The sequence below is a fragment of the Conger conger genome, chromosome 4 (assembly GCF_963514075.1).
Source record: "Conger conger chromosome 4, fConCon1.1, whole genome shotgun sequence".
In the NCBI taxonomy this organism is placed as follows: Eukaryota; Metazoa; Chordata; class Actinopteri; order Anguilliformes; family Congridae; genus Conger; species Conger conger.
In genome coordinates this window covers 48,376,310-48,397,457 of record NC_083763.1, presented here as the reverse complement: position 1 = coordinate 48,397,457, position 21,148 = coordinate 48,376,310, and the positions used below count along the sequence as shown (strand labels likewise).

Genomic DNA, 21,148 nt, shown 5'->3' with positions numbered 1-21,148 from the left:
GCAGAGGAGGGGGCGGGCCGTCCTGCCAGCTCGGCGCGTGGTTGTAGCCGTGCGCTCCGGCAGGGTGCGGGTGGCCGTCGACAGGTGGCGGGGGGACGTGATTGTACTCGAAGCGGTGGTCCTTGTCGCCGCTGAACACCGGGCCCGAGCCCGGGGCCCCTCTGTGCGGGTAAGGCTCGTGGTAGCCCTGGGTGTGCGGGGGAGCCGAGGATGAGGAGGACCCCGGGGGGGGCGTGTGGCTGAAGAACTCCCTTAGGGAGTGGGAGGGGAGTCCCCCCCCAAGCATCCCGCCCAGGTAGCTGGCTCTGAAGCCATCGGTGGGGTAAACCGAGGAGGGGAAGGGAGGGGGAAGCGGGTGGAAGCTGCCGTCCATGGCATAGTCGTTGGTGTAGCTAGGCCCCTCGGGCTGCGGAGGGGGCGGGGGAGGCGGGTAATTGGGCTCCGGTGCCGGTCCCGCGTCCCTGCCCAGCCCGCCTTCGCCGTCGACTGTCAGCGTCCGGCCTGCCCCTCCCCCGCCGTCGGCCCCGGCGACCCGCCGGTAGTCCAGGTCCTCGCAGACAGATGGCGGAGGCTCGGGGGGCTCTGGGGGTCTTTGGTCCGGGGGGAGGATACACGAGGGATCCAGTGCGTCGGGAGGCTGGGGGGGTGGAGCGTCGCCCTCAGAGGCTGTAAGAGGGGAGACACAACATTCAGTAACATTAATAATTAGCTGGCCATGATAGCTGGGTCCTACTACACAGTACTAACATTACTGCTTATATTTTTCTAACGGCTTATTTCCTCTCCTGGGCAGGGAGCTCAGGCCTAAATCCAAAAGACTGCCAGACTTTCTGAAGACTTGAGATGTCTGATAAAAATAAAAGCAACAATGAATTGATGCGTCTGTGAGTATGAGTATTTTTTTTTTTTTTTTTTTTTTTTTTAAGTTCTACCAGTGTAGAATTACAGTGTAGAATCATTACTTTCCATTGCCAGTAGTGATTGTTACAAATAACCACTAAATGTAGCCAGATTTGGAGACAAATTCTCCAAATTGTCAACACTTGGTGACATAATTGCAAAGCGGGAGGACACCGGTATTTACCTGGTGATATGGGGCTGGGCTCCGGGGGCTGCCAAGGCTTTGAGGGAGGCTCTGGGTCCCCCGCCCCGACCGAAGCGGGAGTGGCTGCGTCCCCCGCCACCCCAACTGAACGGGAACCGGCTCCTTCCCCTTCCGCCCCAACCGACTGGGGACCGGCCCCGTCCCCGTCCTCCCCTAACTCCTTCCTCTGCATCTGCTGGACCTTGAGCAGCTGAGCCAGGAGCGCGGTGAAGGCACCCTGTGCCACAGTGGAGGCCGTCTCCTCCGGCTTCCCGGGCGGGGGAGGGGTGCAGGGTGCGCCCCCGGGCTGGGGGACCTCCGCCGGGGGGGGAGGAGGAGGAGGAGGAAGAGGCTCGGCCAGGACGTTGGCGGGCAGCGAGACCTTGGTGAGCTGCTGCAGAGTCTCGGGGTTCACCCTGACGTTCATCACCTGGGCCAGCTGCGCCATGTTGACCGAGCTCTTGGACTGGAGCAGGTTGAGTAGCACGGTCAGCTGCTCCTGCGTCAGCTGCGAGCTGGGGGTTTTCGAGTCTGCAGGGAGGGGGGGCGTCCGGACAATGTCAGTCAGTCAATGCTGAAGAGAACTGTACACTAGACCTGGGTGAAGTACGTAATGGTTTTGTATTTAAATACTTCCCTGTGCTCGATTGATCTTGCCTGGTGCAACCGAGCCAACCAAGAGGACCAGAAGGTGGGGTTTGCATGTTTTAAAGGAGTCTTTCATAGGTTCCAATACACCAAACGGACAAGCTCAGTAACGCGTCGAAAAGCATTTGAATCCAAAAGTATTATGCATTTGACCCAGGTCTGCTGTACACACGTCCGTTTTTGTAGCTTGCCTGCTTTTCGAACATTTCGTCTGGGTAAGTGGGGAAAAAAAGTAAAATTTCCCAAAATGTTGGTGTATTCACAAACAAAAAAGAGCATCACAAACGCATATCAATGCCTCCATACGGTTTAGCCTTGAACCAGAACAGACGAAGGGTAAAACCTGATTTAAAATGACGCACTTTCAGTGTCACACACCTGTACAATTTTATGTCAATTTCATACTTTGTTGCTGTCATGGACACGTCTTGTTTAAAAAAATAAAATAAAAAAACTGTGATGCTAGTGTATGACACGGGACCCACTGACCGGGCGGTGCGGAGGATGCGTTGCTGGAGGGCTTGGGCAAGCCCGGGGCAGGGAGGCCCTGGGGGGTGCTGCTGTGACTGTCGTCCGGCCCCAGCTCCTTACGGGGAGCCTTCGGCGCGGCCGGTTCTTCTGCGGCCTGCCTCTGCCGCCGCCTCTTCTTGCTCCACAGCTCGTGACAGTCCTGCCACAGGGGGAGGCTGGGGAGAGAGGGGAAAGGGGTAAGGGGGTCTGGTTAGTACCAGCTTTTGATAGTACACTATAAGGGAAGAGAGGAAAGGGGCCAGGGAGATCTGGTTAGTACCAGCAGTTGATGGTGCACTATAAGGGGACAGACAAAAGGGCAGGGGAGAAGGCTGGTTAACACTAGCTTTTGATAGTATGCTATAAGCCAACAGAGGAAAGGGGCCAGGGAGATCTGGTCAGTACAGCTGTTGATAGTACACTAAGGAAGCAGAGGAAAGGGGCCAGGGGGTCTGGTCAATACCAGCTGTTTAAAGAAGACCAGAAGTCCGTTAAACAGCCTTTATGACTCACGTCTCATATGGTGCGCAGAAGATTCAAGAATGCTTAACGGACCAAATGCGTAACTAATAAGGAATGTTTAACTAAAAAATATTTCCAGCAGTCACTTCGTCATGTCACCTTTTGACTTGAAAGATTAAAAAAACATTTGGAGAAATGTTTTAATTCAGATCTAAAGAAAAAGTTGGTGACAGGTAATCAAGAATTGGCTAGCTTTAATACTTTAGTCCAAAAAGTACTAATCAGGGGGGAGAGAGAAGAAAATCTGGACAGGTTCCATGTGCAACAGATCATGCTTGAAACCACATTAGATGACTTGATGGGAGAACGGAAGGAGAACCCTATGAACATGACTCCGTCTCATCTACAGAAAGGCGCTCATTATCTCATCAACAAATAGTCCGAACAAGTGGGGAAGCTTCGCTCTACGAATGTAGAACACTTACTCTGGCGTTGGCATCTGGGCCGGGTCAACATCCCTGAGGAAGTCACTGTTGAGAGCTTGCTCAGCCATGCAGCGCTTGCTAGGGTCCAATGCCAGCATGTTGTCAAACAAATCCAGGGCTGTAGGAGGTAAACTGTCCAAGGAGAGAGTCACGTCACTTCGCATAAAAAACAAGCTAATTTGAATGACTGGTAAAACTGTTGTTTAAGATGGCGGCACGTACAACGCAAACTCTTCCCGCAACCGTCTTCGATACTGCTTCTTTGGTTTCATGGTGTTGAAGTATGGCAGCTTGATCACGTCGGGCCACACGGCAGGGCAAGGACTTCCACAGATTCGGCTGTGGAGAAAGGGTCAGAAGGGATTCCACCGTCATAGGCTGGTCATGACTTCAGGAAAAGCCTCAAAACACACACGCAAGCAAAGTACACAGATGGGAGGTTAGGTGGGTGTTACTCAAGCATTGTGTCATTCAGATGAGTCAGATATTAAAAAACAAAGAAAGAGACCAATACAACAATACATGCTGTATCAACAGCAGCCCAGCCTTACAAAATCAAAACTTACCTAATGAGCTCTAACTGGGCAAGCTCCTGGTTGGCTTGAAAGATAGGCTTCTTTGTAAACAGTTCTCCCAGGATGCAACTGTCGAGAAAACAAAACGATAAGAAAGCATTGATATAAAAATTAAGTGTATAAGGCAACAACGACTACAAACAGGCCAGGGTAGGGTCAGGGTAGGTACTGCTGAACCATTTCCATCTAAAACTAAAGAGGGGAATCTTTTGGTACATATAATCTGAAAACAGAACTACTGCTGGCCTTGAAAAAGGGCTAAAGGAAAAATGTCAAGCATCATACTATCACAACAGTGAAGACCTTACCCACAACTCCAGACGTCTATGGCAGGCGTGTATCTTTCCTCCCCCAGTAGGAGCTCCGGCGGTCGGTACCAAAGGGTGATCACCTTATTAGTGTAGGGACGGCTGTCGAACACACACATCAATCAACACGTCAGTCCATGGGCCTTTCTCAATTCTGTAATAGCTACAAACGATGGAGGACAAACAAAATTACGCGAAAGATAAATGAAATCACTGAATTCACCATGACCTTACACTCTAAGTCGGGGGTCCATTCTTATCTGAAAGGGCTGATGTGGGTGCAGAAGCCCAACACCAAGACACCATACTCTACTTATCGAGGTGTTGCTGTAGTGCTGAGCTAAAACAAGAACCTGCATCTACACTAGCCCTTTTTTTGGAAAGGAGCCATACACCCCTGTACTAGGTTATGTCAGTGGTTCTTCAACAGCATGGGTTACAGTGGCAGCCCAGAATGAGCTCCATGTCATGTACTACAGACCTATTAACATGTTGTGAAGGCAGTATCGATGGTTCCTTTTGCAGTGTCATGCAAGTTGGTTTCCTGTCTTGTAATATAAACGTTTAATATGAAGTTCTATAACTAACGTTTCCCCCCTGACTAACTCATCTGAAGCAGGCCAAGATATAACAAGTAACAGCTGCTAACTGAGGCCTACAGCAGACATTTTTGAAGACAGTGTACTATTTATGGGATTCTCAAAAGCTACTCTGTGCTAACCCAAACCCACCAGTTCCCTTTTACTGTAAATCTGGCAGCAGAGCGCATTGTCAGTCTTTATTTATATCTCTGAGAAAACATAGTACGACTGTATTGCTTCGACAGACACCTGCACACACTCCCAGAAGAGATTTAGTAATTCTCCAGAAATGTTACAACTGCAAAATATTTTTTTGGCAAAAACAAGCCAATTAAATTGATGGATATTTTAATATGAACCCTTGTGCAAAAATATCAAAGCGAGTTTGTTATAGTCACTATTATTTATGATCCTTAATATTTTGAACATTCTATAATATCAACCCCCCCCCCCTTTTTTTTTTATACACTATGTGAATTAATGTTGTAATCCATCAGCTATTGGAACTCTTGCTTCCATTTATGAATGATAAAAACAGAAAAAGCAAGTTAAGCAGAGTGACTACTTTTGTGAAATGTCCATCAAACCAAAATTACATGTCTTTCAGCTTTGCGTATGCTCTTTAAGAATTCAGGCCAAATTATTTATTGCATCATTTGTGCTGTAGAAATGAACGCATTAATAACCACATTAAACCAAACAATAAATCACACATAATAATAGACATTTATATTAATAACTAATATTTATATTAACTCTTATACTTGGGAAAATAGACTTTTAGACTGGTGCCTTGAATTTAGTAGTTGCGTTACAGGTCAAATACACATTTTTTTATACTCCATTACTAACGCACTTGTAAGCTTGTACATTCCAAACTCCCTTCAGAAGATCATTGAGCAACGATTTATCAAATGCACTTTTGTTCAATCTACCACTTGTATTTGCTGAGAGATGTTGATGTCTACCAATGGTGTTTATTCTTCTCTTCTTAAGGCTTTTCATATGGATACAATTGGTATGCATTCAGGATTTTGGTTCTTGATTAGCATAGTAGCTAGCTTGCACTAGTGCTTTGTAAATGTCACATCTCTACTTGCTAGTCAGGGAATGTTGACAACCAGGTCTGGCACAAATGCTCATATTGATGCACTTTTCTCCTATATTACAAAACAGCATACATACGTGTGTCAGCTAAATTCATGTGATGTAATGCAATACGTAATGTTTACTATGGTTTCAATTGGTTTTGCATTTATCTTTACCCATCTATCTTTGTCTCACAAACACTGAATATGAGTAATATCTTCTTAGGAGTGGACCGTTTCAATGAACAGCTCAATAGACTACTGAGTGATACAGACAATGTAGTTGAGAAAATCACTATGACTGAGCATTTACCTTTCTTCAGAGTTGTAGAGTCGGGCCAGACCAAAATCTGCAAGCTTAATCTGCCCCCTAGTGGAACCAAAGAACAAAACACTAGTCAAACACAAAGTACTTTTATGGGGTCGAGCATGGTTTCAACCATCAGAACTTTCCTTTTTTCATTTCAAAAAGCACCTTGTTCCCCCAAATTTATCATTATTTAAAAAATATAAGCATGAGATACTATACTACCATTATTAAATTAAAAAAATTACCTATTTTAATAAAATGTCATGTATTTAAACACATTTTATTCATTTCTGCTCAGAATGACAATGTCAGTAAAGCTTCTCATGATTGTCAGTCGGTCTGATCTCACAAATAATCAGTCCAAATGAAATAAACATACTTCGGAAACATTTAACACAACTTAACACCAATTTTGAAAAATACTTTCATAAGCGTATAAATGAAGATTCCTGCTGACATGACATGCAAATTCAACATCCCCACCATTCTTAACAGCCAGAAAGCATACTTGTTATTGAGCAGAATGTTGGAGCACTTGATGTCTCTATGCAGGAAGTTCTTCTTGTGGCAGTAGTCCAGGCCCTCTAGCAGTTGCCGCATGAATGACTTGATGTGGCTCTCATTGAATTGGGCCAGGCCAGACTCCAAAAGCCCCATCAGGTCATGGTCCATGTATTCAAACACCAGGTAGAATGCACCTGGGCAAACCATAGTGTACATGAGTGAGAGCCAGTCCAAATCCAAATGAAAGACTTGAGTATCTAAATGTGAAGACTGAAAACTGTATTTAATTGCATTATTTTAGACTACTTTTATTTCAAATCCCATGATGGGATCACATCACTTCACATCTTTCCCTCTGTATTCCAGACCTGGATCAAACATGTAATTGTTTTGGATTTAAATACTTTTCTGTGCTTGATTGATCTTGCCTAGTGCAACTGAGCGAACAAAGAGGAGCAGATGGTGGAGTTTTTGGAGGAGCATTTCATATGTTCCAATACACCAGACAAGCTCAGGTCTGCTGTTTACCAAATAAGAGTGGCAAGAGATTTGCCAATATCCTGGAAGTTACAGGAAACAATTTCTTGGGTAATATTTTTTGGATTCCCTTGTGAAAAATGCAATGGCAAAGCCAACTTCTGCTTTGTGCAAGTAGGTCAGTCAGGTACCAACTACAATAAGACTTACCCTTATCATTCCTGAAGTCAACGGCATCCTCCTTGTCAGTCACAATCTCCTTCATGTTGATGATGCTCTTATGGTTGAGCTGTCTCAAGATCTTGATCTCACGGATGGCCGTGATCGGGAAGCCTTCCTTCTCGTTGTCCAGCCGAACTTTCTTCAAGGCCACCATTTCCGCTGCCGGGTGGGAGAGAGATTTTCAACAGGTGTTCACTGGATTCCATTTTTGTTTGCAACAGTAGTGTCAATTAAGGTTATATTCAAATCGAGTGTTCCCTCTTACTGAGTAAATGTAGGTCAGGTGGAGCAATCATCACTGCGGTGCTAAGCGTGACCTCCATGGAACTTAGCAGTGGGGCACCTTCATGCCAACAGCAAATTTAATGGCCATATCATTACAGGCTGAAATGCCTCTTTGGCATGCAGCCTAATCTTTAATATTTGAATCTATTAATCTTTAAACTACAGCTTACTGATTCTTATGCGCATTCTGATTTATTACATCATCCTTTATCAAGCAACAGGTTTTAAAAGTATTCACGTTTTTACAAATACGACATAATGAAACTTTAATACAGAGCCACAAAACTGGGATTCGCCATTACAGCTCCTGGGGTGTGTACTATGAAGCAAGATTATGGGGTTAGCGAGTTCACCTAAGATCTAACCCTGGGTTTTCCGTATTACGAAGCCAACTGACTTTACATACATTATGTTTGGGCTATTGGATTGAAAGCAGCGCCCTTTGACAATTAAATTCATTGAAAAGGTGCGTCTCCCGTATAGCCCGGGGGTGTTTTTTTGGAGAACTAATTCATTTCCCCATTATTACACTATGCAAAAGATATTGGCTAGATTCTCAATGGAGAGAATACATCAGCAGACATAATGCAAGCTTCTTGAACCCTGTGGGCCAGACTTCCCTTAATTATGAGATCAGGCTATAATTCTTGAGTTTACGAATGTAATAGTTTAAGGACAAGCTGAAGCGGAAGTTAAAGTTAGAGCAGCACTATCTTCCACTTTTTGTGACGTAGGCACAAGTGAAACAGGTTTTTCCGTGGAATTTTTGAAGGGCGGGGAGTCTATTTGACGTCAAATGTATGCATGCCACTGTGTGAAAAGTATATTGATTGGAGGAGAACAAACAATTGACAGACATATACGCCCACTGGTACACAATGATGTAAAATCACTTTCCAGGCAGTCGATAGAAAAAAATGGTGTGAAATTACACAAGTATTACACTTTTATATATATATATTTTTTTATTATATATCATTTTGTATGTGTACTCCAGTGCATTGAACTTAAAATAAAAGCTAATGCATAAAATAGCTAGCAAAAGGTCTGTTAAAAAATTCTTGGAGTGCCATCTGCATTGGTCCAAATTGAATCTTTTTGTCAGCTACTGCATCGGCATGAATGGCATTGAAACAGAGATGCATAAAGGAGAGGCAGTGAAATACGTTGGTGGGTCAGTGATGTTTTAGGGCGGTTTTAATTACAGAGGTCCATGGGTATTGTTTAGACCAATGGTATAATGGATTCCACTGAAGATCAGGCCATTTTGGCTGACAATCTTTACCACAAGGCAGAGACTTGGCTGTAGGTGGACAAACCACACAGAAACATAGGTTCTGTGACAACAAAAAGCATGTTCTGCAATGGCCATCTCAAGCGCTAGACCTCAATCAAATCTGTGGGCTGAACTGAAGAAAGCAGTTGATAAGCCCAAACCCAAGAATGTGAAGGATCCTGCAAGGATAGAGGAATGGTCCAAAATCTCTCCAAATGTCTTGGTGAAGTGCAAGTCCAATGGGTTTGGAGTCATTTGCTTGAGCAGATAACAACATACACCAAGGGCAATCAAAAGCATAGAATCAAGACTAGAAACTGGAAGCTTTTATATTGGCACTAAGGAATCAAATGAACACACCTGACTAATCTGAAACACCAGTGTGAAACCATTTGTCCCAAAGATTTCAGGGATTATGTATAACACAAGCTGCCATTTCTACAGAGTGAAACTAAAATGTCTAAAAATAACCTTTAATAAAAGCTGAGAATCTGAAATTTAACCACAATTGTTTGCTTACAAATCTTGAAAAAGTTGTGGAGTACAGAGCCAAATCAAGGCAGAATATGGCAAGAAAAAACATTACGTAGCTCACTGTACATCTAATCTGAGATTAATATCCCTTTAAACTCTAGAAGGCCCAAAATATTTGACATGGGTAAAATGAATAATTTATGGACACTGGACCAAGCATTCAGTGACCGGATTTATCCATAAATTAACGTGTACACAAAAAAAAAAATTAATCTCGCTTCCCCAATCATAGAGGATGTTCTCACCAGTGTCTTTGTCTTTAGCCTTGTACACCTGCCCATAGGTGCCCTCGCCCGTGATCCCAATTATCTCAAACTTGTCGACGCAGCGTTTCCCCCAGTCGATCTCTTTCTCTTTGAATTCACCAAACCGAGGTCCACATATCCTGAACACGGAAAGAAGATGTTTCAAATTTAAAGCAGCCAAATTTAACTTGTGAATCAGCACAGACAGGGTTATGAAAAATCACAGAAGAAAAGCATTTGTGGAGTGTGCCGGGTAGTAGTAGTAGTACCAGGATGGATAAGCCACTTGCATATACTCATGAACTTTGCTGGACATATGATATGTTAACATGCCATCACTGGTCCAATACAGTGAACTAGATTTATATTAATGCAGAGCAGTGTGCCTTCTTATATTTTTTCGCTTTATTCAGACATGGACAAAGCAGAGATGATAACAGGGACCTCAGCTCAGAAGGTGCCAGGGCAGGATGAATGGGAACCCATACAGCATGAATGGGAACACGCAAATACTGTCAGTCTCCCCTACAGACTGCACCACGCATCTTGCCACTTAGCTAACTTTAAAACAAACATTTAGCAACGTCAGTAAACACTATCCACAATCTGAGTTTCACTTGACCACATCACTTTGTAATCGTAAAGACTGGTGCAGAGGACAAAGGGAAATGAGCAAACCGTGACGCACTTGGGCCTACGACGGAGCCCTAGGGTCTTCTTGTCTTCTAGTGGGCTTTGAGGAGAGCTTGGCTCGCCACCGGTTAACTCAGGGGGCAGGGGGAGGTCACTGAGGAGCTGCTGAGTCTTGTGCTCTCCCCTCTTCCCCGAGCGTGACTTCAGGCAGTCCTTCAAGCTGGAGCCACATGGAGAGAGAGAGGGAGAGGGAGAGAACAGCAGTTAACAGGGGCTGGGTTTCACTGGTGACGAGTGCAGGAACGAGACATTACGCCACAGTTTCAAATGGCAGCAGTGAAGTGGAATGCAACTTTCCACTCCGACAGTCCTCCGTGAGCAAAAATGCGCAACACGAGCGCAAAAGTGAGGGATGAATCAATTACTGGACTAATACAGCAGCAAATACAACTAATGCTCCACACCGAGCATTATGCACAATTTTGCATTACCTCGAATCGGCACCATGTTTTGTCTGGAGGAATTTTATCGTCAAGGACAAATACGTTTGTGCTGGGCTATTAGGAAGTGAGTGGTACAGTTTCCCCTGAAACTTGAAAACAGCTTCTTACACAAGACTTTCCTTCATAACCATTTTAAAATTGTATTTTACATTAGATGTGGTGTGTTCAAAAGAAGAGCATATGATCCTCAAAGCTCAATATACTTGATGTTCTAAAGGAATAATGTAATCTGCAACTTCTTAGTGTGGTTAAAAGAACCCTCAATTCACTGCTGTGCAGAGAATGAAACGCCACAAATTTCTGTTATGGGCCTGATAGCAACTGCGCCTACTGAAAAAATCAAAAGAGAAACCTTGTTTCTGCTGATGGAAAATAAATGTTAAACAAAACATGACCAGCATAGAAAAATTGGTGAGAACACAATTATATTAAATATTACATTTATTGAGAAAATTATTCAATCCATTATAGGGTTACCAGCTAGAATGAGGATAAAACAGGCTTTCTTTTAGTTTCACCTTCACCATCTATCCAACGGTCACATTGGTGCTGAGAAAAAAACACAACTCTTATTCAGAGAAACCAAGCCTTTAAAAACCTATACTACAAAACCTGTACTGGAAATTAACCTGAAAAGAAACCTCTTGTAATAATCCTATGTTAACAATTTCTTTCGTTATTTTCTTTAGTTAATTACAACGTTTTTGGTTTGCTTGACTCTTCATACTCCTTTAAAGTACCTGCCAATATTCAAATACAAGACAGAAGCTGAAGTCAATAAATTCCATTCTTTAGGTTGAGCATGAATAGGTTAGCAGTTCTGAGATGAGAGCTATCCATTTTATTATCTGCTTCATGTTCCAGTTATTTTCCCATACCTGTAGCATGGCACACTCACCTATCAGTTCCATCCAGGTGCTCAAGAAGGGCTGGAGGTATGGGCAGGGAGGCCAGTGTATGGATGGGTGAGTCAATGGAGCGCACTTGCTCCTTTCCCCCCGTCTGAGCAGACGGTTTCCTCTTGTCCCGGAGTTTCTGAAAGGCAGAGTCATCCCTCCCCTTGTTCTCTTTGCTGGGAAGGGGAAGGGGCAGCGGCGTGGTCTGCTTGGGAGGCAGGTCGACTGGGGACTGGGGCCGACTGGATGCGGGAGTCCGGGGCCCCTTTTTGAGCGGGGACGGGGACGGAGGCCGGGCCCTCTTGACGCCGGGGCAGGGCTGGGGGGCACTGCCGGAGGAAGACCCCTTGGTGGGTGTGGAGGCACTGCTTGAGGACTTGGCCTGGGCGGCGGCGGCAGCCTTAGCCGCCTTTGCCTTCTTCTGCTTGCTGAGCTCGGCGGCCAGGCTGCTCTTCAGCGTCAGCGTGCTGGGGGAGAGGCTGGAGGGCCGGCTGCGGGAGCGGGAGCGGCGGGGGGGGTACGGGCTGCGGCTGCTGGACTTCCCGGCTCGCCTGCGTGGGAAAGAGATGGTAAATGGTTAATGGTAAATGGTTGGAATTTATATAGCACCTTTATCCAGAGCGCTGTACAATTGATGCTGCTCATTCACCCATTCATACACACGCAAGCTGAAGACACACCTCTTCAAGCAGCACCTCTCCCCGTCCCTCCCTACCTCCCTGTGAACCTTAATTGTTGTCTCTGTGATGTGCTTTGTGTATCGGTATTTTTAGTTGGCTAGGTAAGCAGTGTTTGGATAGTTCACTTTGGTCACTTTTGCTCTGTTTGTTTATTTGTTCTCCAAAAAAAAAAAAAAAAAGGCCCTCGTCCTTATCTTTGTTGAAATTGTACTTCCCTCTAGGGTCTTTCAGCGAACTTATCCCTGGTTATGGGTATGCACTTTGTTGTACGTCGCTCTGGATAAGAGCGTCTGCCAAATGCCAATAATGTAATGTAATGTAATACACACACTCACACACCAACGGCGATTGGCTGCCATGCAAGGTGCCAACCAGCTCGTCAGGAGCATTTGGGGGTTAGGTGTCTTGCTCAGGGACACTTTGACACAGCCCTGGCGGGGGGTCGAACTGGCAACCCTCCGACTGCCAGACGACTGCTCTTACTGCCTGAGCTATGTCGCCCCCGAGCGACGGCGTTTATGCCACTCTGCGGCCAATGCACGACTAGCACTACAGACCCACACGGCAACAGGCTGTAGGCTACTGCCATTACAAAAGCACAAGATCACGCTATAGTCATAGCAGAAAATAGGTTTTAAAAGGTACCAATTTAATAAAACAGTCTATTCAAAAGTCAATATATTTTACTGAAAACTACCAGTTTGTGAAGTACAACAGTCTGCATTTAATGCCACAAAAAGTTCGCAAAGAGGAGTGAAATATTTTTTTGTTTCCCTAACTACACCCAGAGCCCAATTCTCCCTCCACCTCCACCGCCTGCGGTCAGCTCTCCGTGTTAACTTGGACAGTGGCAAAACTGTAGCTTAAGTGGAGAGAAAACAATTGAGAGGGATTGAGGAGCAAAATAGGCTAACCACTAAATACAGTGCATCCGGAAAGTATTCACAGCGTTTCACTTTTCCCACATTTTGTTATGTTACAGCTTTATTCCAAAATGGAATGAATTCATTTTTTTCCTCAAAATTCTACACACAACACCCCATTGACAACATGAAAGAAGTTTGAAATATTTGCAAATTTATTAAAAATAAAAAACTAAGAAATCACGTCAAGTCTTTTTGAATATGATGCCACAAGCTTAGCACACCTATCTTTGGGCAGTTTCGCCCATTCCTCTTTGCAGCACCTCTCAAGCTCCATCAGGTTGGATGGGGAGCGTCGGTGCACAGCCATTTTCAGATCTCTCCAGAGATGTTCAATCGGATTCAAGTCTGGGCTCTGGCTGGGCCACACAAGGACATTCAGAGTTGTCCTGAAGCCACTCCTTTGATATCTTGGCTGTGTGCTTAGGGTCGTTGTCCTGCTGAAAGATGAACCGTCGCCCCAGTCTGAGGTCAAGAGCACTCTGGACCAGGTTTTCATCCAGGATGTCTCTGTACATTGCTGCATTCATCTTACCCTCAATCCTGACTAGTCTCCCAGTTCCTGCCGCTGAAAAACATCCCCACAGCATGATGCTGCCACCACCATGCTTCACGGCCACTCTACCATACAGGCCTGATTGGTGGATTGCTGCAGAGATAGTTGTCCTTCTGGAAGGTTCTCCTCTCTCCACAGAGGAAAGCTGGAGCTCTGACAGAGTGACCATCAGGTTCTTGGTCACCTCCCTCACTAAGGACCTTCTCCCCGATTGCTTTAGACGGGCGGCCAGCTCTAGGAAGTCCTGGTGGTTCTGAACTTCTTCCATTTACAGATGATGGAGGCCACTGTGCTCATTGGGACCTTCAAAGCAGCAGAAATTTTTCGGTACCCTTCCCCAGATTTGTGCCTCGAGACAATTCCTTTGACTTCATGCTTGGTTTGTGCTCCGACATGCACTGTCAGCTGTGGGACCTTATATAGACAGGTGTGTGCCTTTCCAAATCATGTCCAATCAACTGAATGTACCACAGGTGGACTCCAATTAAGCTGTAGAAACATCTCAAGGTTGATCAGTGGAAACAGGATGCACCTGAGCTCAATTTTGAGCTTCATGGCAAAGGCTGTGAATACTTATGTACATAAAACTTATTTCATGTTGTCATTATGGGGTGTTGTGTGTAGAATTTTGAGGAAAAAAATGAATTTATTCCATTTTGGAATAAGGCTGTAACATAAGAAAATGTGGGAAAAGTGAAGCGCTGTGAATACTTTCCGGATGCACTGTAACTAACAACTAACTTTTCAAATGTTCTCAAATGGAGTCGAAAGGCTTTTGGCTCAAAGGCAGATTACGTGGGCTCAGAGGTTTAAATTTAGCAACATCATGTGATAATTATGCTAAAACATATGTGATGTTATGTGGGAAATCGTTTTACTAAGAGCAGTTAGATCCTAAAATATGCATACTTCAACTAAATTGCAATTTGTTTACACTAGAATCAGTATGGAACAAAATCCAAAAGCTGCAGGATGATATGACAACCTTCAAATCTAAAAGGGTGAGGTGAGAAAGTGATCGATTTCTGACAAAAAGCCCCACTTCACGATGTTTGTCAAAAGTATCTCAAGTCTCTGAAGTATATCAGAGGCTGCAGAGTAACGCATCGTGTTCTTCTTTTTTTTTTTTTTTTGGGGGGGGGCGTTTGTTTCCAGTTGATACAGACATTCTCCGTGATGCATATTTTCAATATTTGCAGACATTTCTGACAACCTGCCAGCTTTACACAATGGTAGAAATACAGAACAATCCATAAGATTGTACTTTGGACAGTGGCACAATTTCTGTAGTTTTGGCTCTGTACTCCACCATACTGGAAATGAAACCAGAATACAATTGTTGAAGTGCAGACTGTCAGCTTTAATTTCAGGGTATTTACATCCATGTTGGGTGATAGCTACTTGGAGGAATTACAGTCTTTTTCTCATATACAGTCACCCCATCTTTCGTGACCAAATGCAATTGGACAATTGACTGATTCGCTGTTTCTTGGCCAGCTGTGTGCCCTTGCATTATTTGGGGAGCATTTGCTGAAAACTGGGACATTTGGGCATTTTGCAGGGGACAGGGGACTGTCACGGTCAAACTGGGACATCTGGTCACCTTGTGGAAGCAGAATTTGTTGACAGCAGTGTGAGAAGAAGCAGCAGCTGACATCCCATGCTTTGAAGGAGAGCAAATGCCCACCTGTGCACGCCAGGATCAATAGCAATAGAGGTTGCAGCAATAGTAAGCGTTGCCAGTGAGCTCACCATCACCCTCAAATGTTTTAAATGTTAACTGTCCTAGTCACAGAAACATACATTCATGAAAGTTACTCAGTTGAAAGACTACCATCAGGTTATGACAGACCACAGTTCTGCAGGTTCATATAAAATCTAATTAACCGTTCAAACAAAATCCCAAATGCATATTGTGCCCTGAGGATCAGAGTTACCCTATTAAACTGACCTAAATATATCAGGTTGGCATATTTACAACTTTTATAATAAAAATAAAGGCCAGTTATAAATTGTGCATGGACAGAAATGCACTGAAGCAGGAATCATTAACATCACTAATCATTAATCGGCATTATTATACATTTACATGACAGCAACGCAAATTCAACTAATGTTAAGACAAAACGCAAGACCCATAAAAAAGTATATCTCACACACAGAGATCCATCGCCATCAGTTTAATGATTTATGGTGTTTACACGCAACTCATTAATATTCCTTAATGTCTAAATTGCAAAATGTATTTCAGGTAACAACCTTATACACGTCCCACTTCACACGTTGCGTTAAACTCAAGGGCAATGTACTGATAGCCACATTAGCCAATCCTCAGTACTAGCTATACTAGCCAACATGCAAGTTCGGCATAATTTTTCCCCATTTCAGTTTTACAAACATTCGGCAAGCAATACTTTCTGAAGTCTTGACACGTGGCTTATTGCATGTTGTACACTGTGTCTTATTATTCAGCTAGCCTGTTTTTTTAGTTTTGTCTTTTCAGTATAAAGTAACTTGAACTGAAACTTAGCTTGGCCTTGTGGTGCTTTGGCATCGGTGCATTAGCTGAACTAGGCCTTAGCTTCCAGACTCAAAATCAGTTACATTCAGTTTATAAAAATTAATGTACATCGTATTGCTTCTGAATATTAGACTGAATATTTAATTTACCGGGTAAACCGTTCACAAGACACGAGCTGGCAAATTTCGGTCTTTACCGTAACAGTTGTAAAAGCAGCTAACTTTACCGTTAATCGACTTTGCGAACTAGCCACATAGTCTAGCTTAAGTTAATTGGCTGCACAACTGTAGTTAACATTAGTGATAACGTTTACTAAAAGAACTTAGCTGTCATATAAACGGATTACATTAAAATTAAGTTAACTTGCTTTACCCACCTTGGACTCGGGCTGAATGACTTTGGGTACGGACTTCTTGATCGCCTTCGACTACCGTATGGACTGGAAGTAATTTCTCCTGGTTCGTAAGGGCTCTGTCGGCCGTAGCTGTTGTACGGACTCGTAGGAGACCTCGGTCTTTTTTTAATTGAGTATGAGCCGGGCGACCTCGAGCTGTTACAAGCGCTATACGGCTCAACACCTCGGCCGTAGTAAGCAGGACTTGGGGAGCGTCTCTTGTTCCCATAACTGGGACTTCTCCTGGATGTGGGTTGGTTGTAACTAGCGCCAGGAGATGGATGGCCATAGTTATGCGAATGAAAAGTTCCACATGGACTTTCTTCTTTAAGTCCAGGACTACTTCTGTAGGCCCTGTGCTCATCACGATCGTCTCTGTAAGCTTTTGGGGCATCTCTATATGCCGATGGTTGGTCTTTTTCTAATCTCATTCTTATTTTGTGCTGTTTGTACTCCTTTTTAACCAGCGACGTCATGGTCGACGTTACCGGAGTTGTCTTCTTCCCGTTACTGTCGCTATTCCGCACGCCGTCACTATTGTGCTTGTAGCCGCTGCTACCTCTCCGTGACTTGCAAGATTCGTCTCTCTCCCGGCTGTGATGGTCCTTTCTTTTGCGTTCCTTTTCATTTCGGTTCCTTTCGGTCGATCGGCTGCTTAAGTCTCTTCTGGGGTACGAGGAGTGACCCTCTTTCCTCGACCTCCTCCTCGGCGATGCAGGGCCGCTGCAGTCCAGGAACTCATTATCGCCCAGACGCTGTGGTTGGAGTCTTTGGGTATGCGGATCGGGGTTTGGAGAGGGGCTCTCGGAGAACCGCTCTGACTGTGAACTGACATCATCATATTCTACTAAAGTTTCAAGTTCACTGTCTCTTTCAAAGACGCTCATCCGTTCACTGTTGTAATCTTCAGATGTATTTTGCTGCAGTCTCTTCCTTCCATGCTTGTGTTTCTTTCGCCTAGAGGACGACGTCCGGCTCTTGTCACGATATTTCTCTCCCTGAGATAATGCGCCGCTACCAGGTTCACTTGTCATGTCCCGTCTGGCATTTCTCTGCTCTGAAGGGCTCCTTCCTCGAACCGCTTCCGACTTCGGCATTTATCAATCTGCCGAATCCAAGTATCCAGATGGCTAGTTTGGTATTCTTGTTTATATCCACAGGTAAACAATACAAAACTACATTGGGAAAACGTTAGCTAGCTATCTAAACCTGCAAACTACCTATGATACTTTCGGAACAGACATTTTAGCAAGGCGAGCTACGCCGGTTGGGCCATCATATTCACAGTAACTAGTAAAGCTATCTAGCAAGTTGACGAGCTAACTGCAATTTCGCCGTTCCATTTCCTTGAAAAGAAAACTTGACAAAAACAATTGCCTTGCTATCCGGTTATATTAGCTACTAAACATGATGCGGATAGTTTGAAGATTAATTAGCCCTTGCTACACAACCAGCAGCTTGTCGAGGGTGCTTGTAAACCCACGGTACTTTTAATACATTGATATCGAACGTTAACAAGTAATTAAGTCTCGTAGTCCTTAAGAAAATATAATTTTATTCATTTAGTTTGCTAACACCAAACGTAAAATCTCCAGCATGTGGGGAAATCATATCGTAAATAACTGGACTATCAGTTCATAAACTTTGTTCGCTGCCATCCCATTTCATTTCGATAAGGAAGTAGGGAGCTCTACCGTCGAATCCACTTCCAACTTTAGCTACTCGAGCAGATTCTCTAAAACGTCATACGATTTTTTTAAATCCCCATTTGAATCGATCATTCTAACAGTGTATTGCCTAAACCACGTGTGAACAATACAAAGTTAAGTTACGCTGCTACGTCTTAATAGTATCTTTGTTATTTTCGTAACCGAAAATTAACAATCGAGCTGGCTAGCGTCTCAGATTGACTGAGCTGCTGTTTGTTACAAAACTGCCTGCTGCTGTTCTCATACGTCACTGCCAAAGGAAACCCCTGACACCGGTTAACAAGTTCCTCCCACAGTCAAAAAACAATTCTCCAGCAAGAATTTTAGGATAACTGAAAAACAGTCAAGTGTTTCAGACACAAATCCTCGTTTATTTTTTCTACAGGTAGTCTGACATAATTTGTAGCAATAAGCTAACAACAGCCCCAATGTTACAGTAGTATAAAATCAACACATTCCGAGTGAGTGCCGCAACATGGCCGCTTTCCCCTACATAACGGGAACATCCGGGTTGATCGGAAAATCGCTTCCTTTCACCCGTATTCCCTCTAGTAAGCGAGCACTATATTTCCCCTTCTATTCTCACTTTTTTCTAATATAATTTAGCGCCCAACATGAGGCGGTGTAAAATCCCAATCAGATCTGGACTTTCGAAAAGTTATTGTCTTGTGTTGAGCATGGTGTGCTCCCGAGTGTTACTGATGCAATAGGACGAAGACTATTCAAAAAGGTAACATCTGGCTAGAACAATGTATGCAGGAACAAAGGTATGCAGAGTGAACGACTTTGGTGTTGAGATAGATGGACAATAATTAGTTTAGGGATTTGTGGACTTGTACTTATGGTGAGCACTACAATTCATTTGACAGCAACACCTTTTTTGTTATCATTGTTCTGTTCTCTAGCACTTTGAGCTTGAAAGGATACAATGACACTGAGGTTGAAGTGCAGACTGTCAGTTTTAATTTGATGGTATTTTTATCCATCGGGTGAACCGTTTAGAAATGACAGCACCTTTTGTACATGGTACCCCCAAGTCTACCTTATGCAGAAGACTACACCAGCAGTCTTAGGCACCCTAGACTTTATTATATATATATATATATATATATATATATATATATACACAGTGGTGTGAAAAAGTGTTTGCCCCTTCCTGATTTCTTATTTTTTGCATGTTTGTCACACTTAAATGTTTCAGATCAAACAAATTTAAATATTAGTCAGACAACACAAGTAAACAGAATGCTATTACATTTTTTTTTTTTTTTTTTAATAGTTTTATTATTAAGGGAGAAAAAAAATCCAAACCTACATGGCCCTGTGTGAAAAAGTGATTGCCCCCTAAACCTAATAACTGGTTGGGCCACCCTTAGCAGCAACAACTGCAATCAAGCTTTTGCGATAACTTGCAATGAGTCTTACAGCGCTGTGGATGAATTTTGGCCCACTCATCTTTGCAGAATTGTTGTAATTCAGCCACATTGAAGGGTTTGAGCATGAACCGCCTTTTTAAGGTCATGCCACAGCATCTCAATAGGATTCAGGTTTGACTAGGCTTCATTTTGTTTTTCTTCAGCCATTCAGAGGTGGACTTGCTGGTGTGTTTTGGATCATTGTCCTGCTGCAGAACCCAAGTTCGTTTCAGCTTGAGGTCACAAACAGATGGCCGGACATTCTCCTTCAGGATTTCTTAGTAGACACCAGAATTCATGGTTCCATTTATCACAGCAAGTCTTCCAGGTCCTGAAGCAGAAAAACAGCCCCAGACCATCACACTACCACCACCATATTTTACTGTTGGCATGGTGTTCTTTTTCTGAAATGCGGTGTTACTTTTACACCAGATGTAATGGGACACACACCTTCCAAAAAGTTCAACTTTTGTCTTGTCAGACCACAGAGTATTTTCCCAAAAGTCTTGGGGAACATCAAGATGTTTTCTGGCAAAATTGAGACGAGCCTTAATGTTCTTTTTGCTCAGCAGTGGTTTTCGTCTTGGAACTCTGCCATTGCCCAGTCTCTTTCTTATGGTGGAGTCATGAACACTGACCTTAACTGAGGCAAGTGAGGCCTGCAGTTCTTTGGATGTTGTTTTGGGGTATTTTGTGACCTCTTGGATGAGTCGTCGCTGTGCTCTTGGGGTAATTTTCGTCGGCCGGCCACTCCTGGGAAGGTTCACCACTGTTCCATGTTTTCGCCATTTGTGGGTAATGGCTCTCACTGTGGTTCGCTGGAGTCCCAAAGCTTTAGAAATGGCTTTATAACCTTTTCCAGACTGATAGATCTCAATTACTTTCTTTCTCATTTGTTCCCGAATTTCTTTAGATCTCGGCATGATGTCTAGCTTTTGAGGATCATTTGGTCTACTTCACTTTGTCAGGCAGGTCCTATTTAAGTGATTTCTTGATTGAGAACAGGTGTGGCAGTAATCAGGCCTGGGTGTGGCTAGAGAAATTGAACTCAGGTTTGATAAACCACAGTTATGTTTTAACAAGGGGGGGCAATCACTTTTTCACACAGGGCCATGTAGGTTTGGATTTTTTTTTCCCTCAATAATAAAAACCTTCATGTAAAAACTGCATTTTGTGTTTACTTGTGTTGTCTTTGACTAATATTTAAATTTGTTTGATGATCTGAAACATTTAAGTGTGACAAACATGAAAAAAAAAAAAAAAAAAAAAAAAGAAATCAGGAAGGGGGCAAACACTTTTTCACACCACTGTATGTTTCTTTTTG

General features: G+C 43.7%; 1 protein-coding gene across 1 annotated transcript in view; it reads right to left on the bottom strand.

The window, feature by feature from the left end:
• LOC133126487 (cyclin-dependent kinase 13-like) overlaps positions 1–18,887 on the bottom strand; it is a 19,684-nt gene extending 797 nt beyond the window's left edge. The window contains exons 1-14 of the mRNA XM_061238762.1: positions 16,683–18,887; positions 11,629–12,177; positions 10,283–10,447; positions 9,595–9,734; positions 7,243–7,413; positions 6,560–6,749; positions 6,055–6,111; positions 4,073–4,174; positions 3,756–3,833; positions 3,412–3,528; positions 3,190–3,321; positions 2,222–2,418; positions 1,085–1,615; positions 1–666 (exon numbers count right to left, since the gene is read on the bottom strand). The exon at positions 1–666 is cut by the window's left edge and continues 797 nt beyond it. Of these exons, the coding sequence (XP_061094746.1) occupies positions 1–666; positions 1,085–1,615; positions 2,222–2,418; positions 3,190–3,321; positions 3,412–3,528; positions 3,756–3,833; positions 4,073–4,174; positions 6,055–6,111; positions 6,560–6,749; positions 7,243–7,413; positions 9,595–9,734; positions 10,283–10,447; positions 11,629–12,177; positions 16,683–17,797 (4,210 nt within the window). The 5' untranslated portion in view covers positions 17,798–18,887. The remainder of the gene's footprint in view (positions 667–1,084; positions 1,616–2,221; positions 2,419–3,189; positions 3,322–3,411; positions 3,529–3,755; positions 3,834–4,072; positions 4,175–6,054; positions 6,112–6,559; positions 6,750–7,242; positions 7,414–9,594; positions 9,735–10,282; positions 10,448–11,628; positions 12,178–16,682) is intronic.
• Between the last annotated feature and the right edge of the window lie 2,261 nt (positions 18,888–21,148).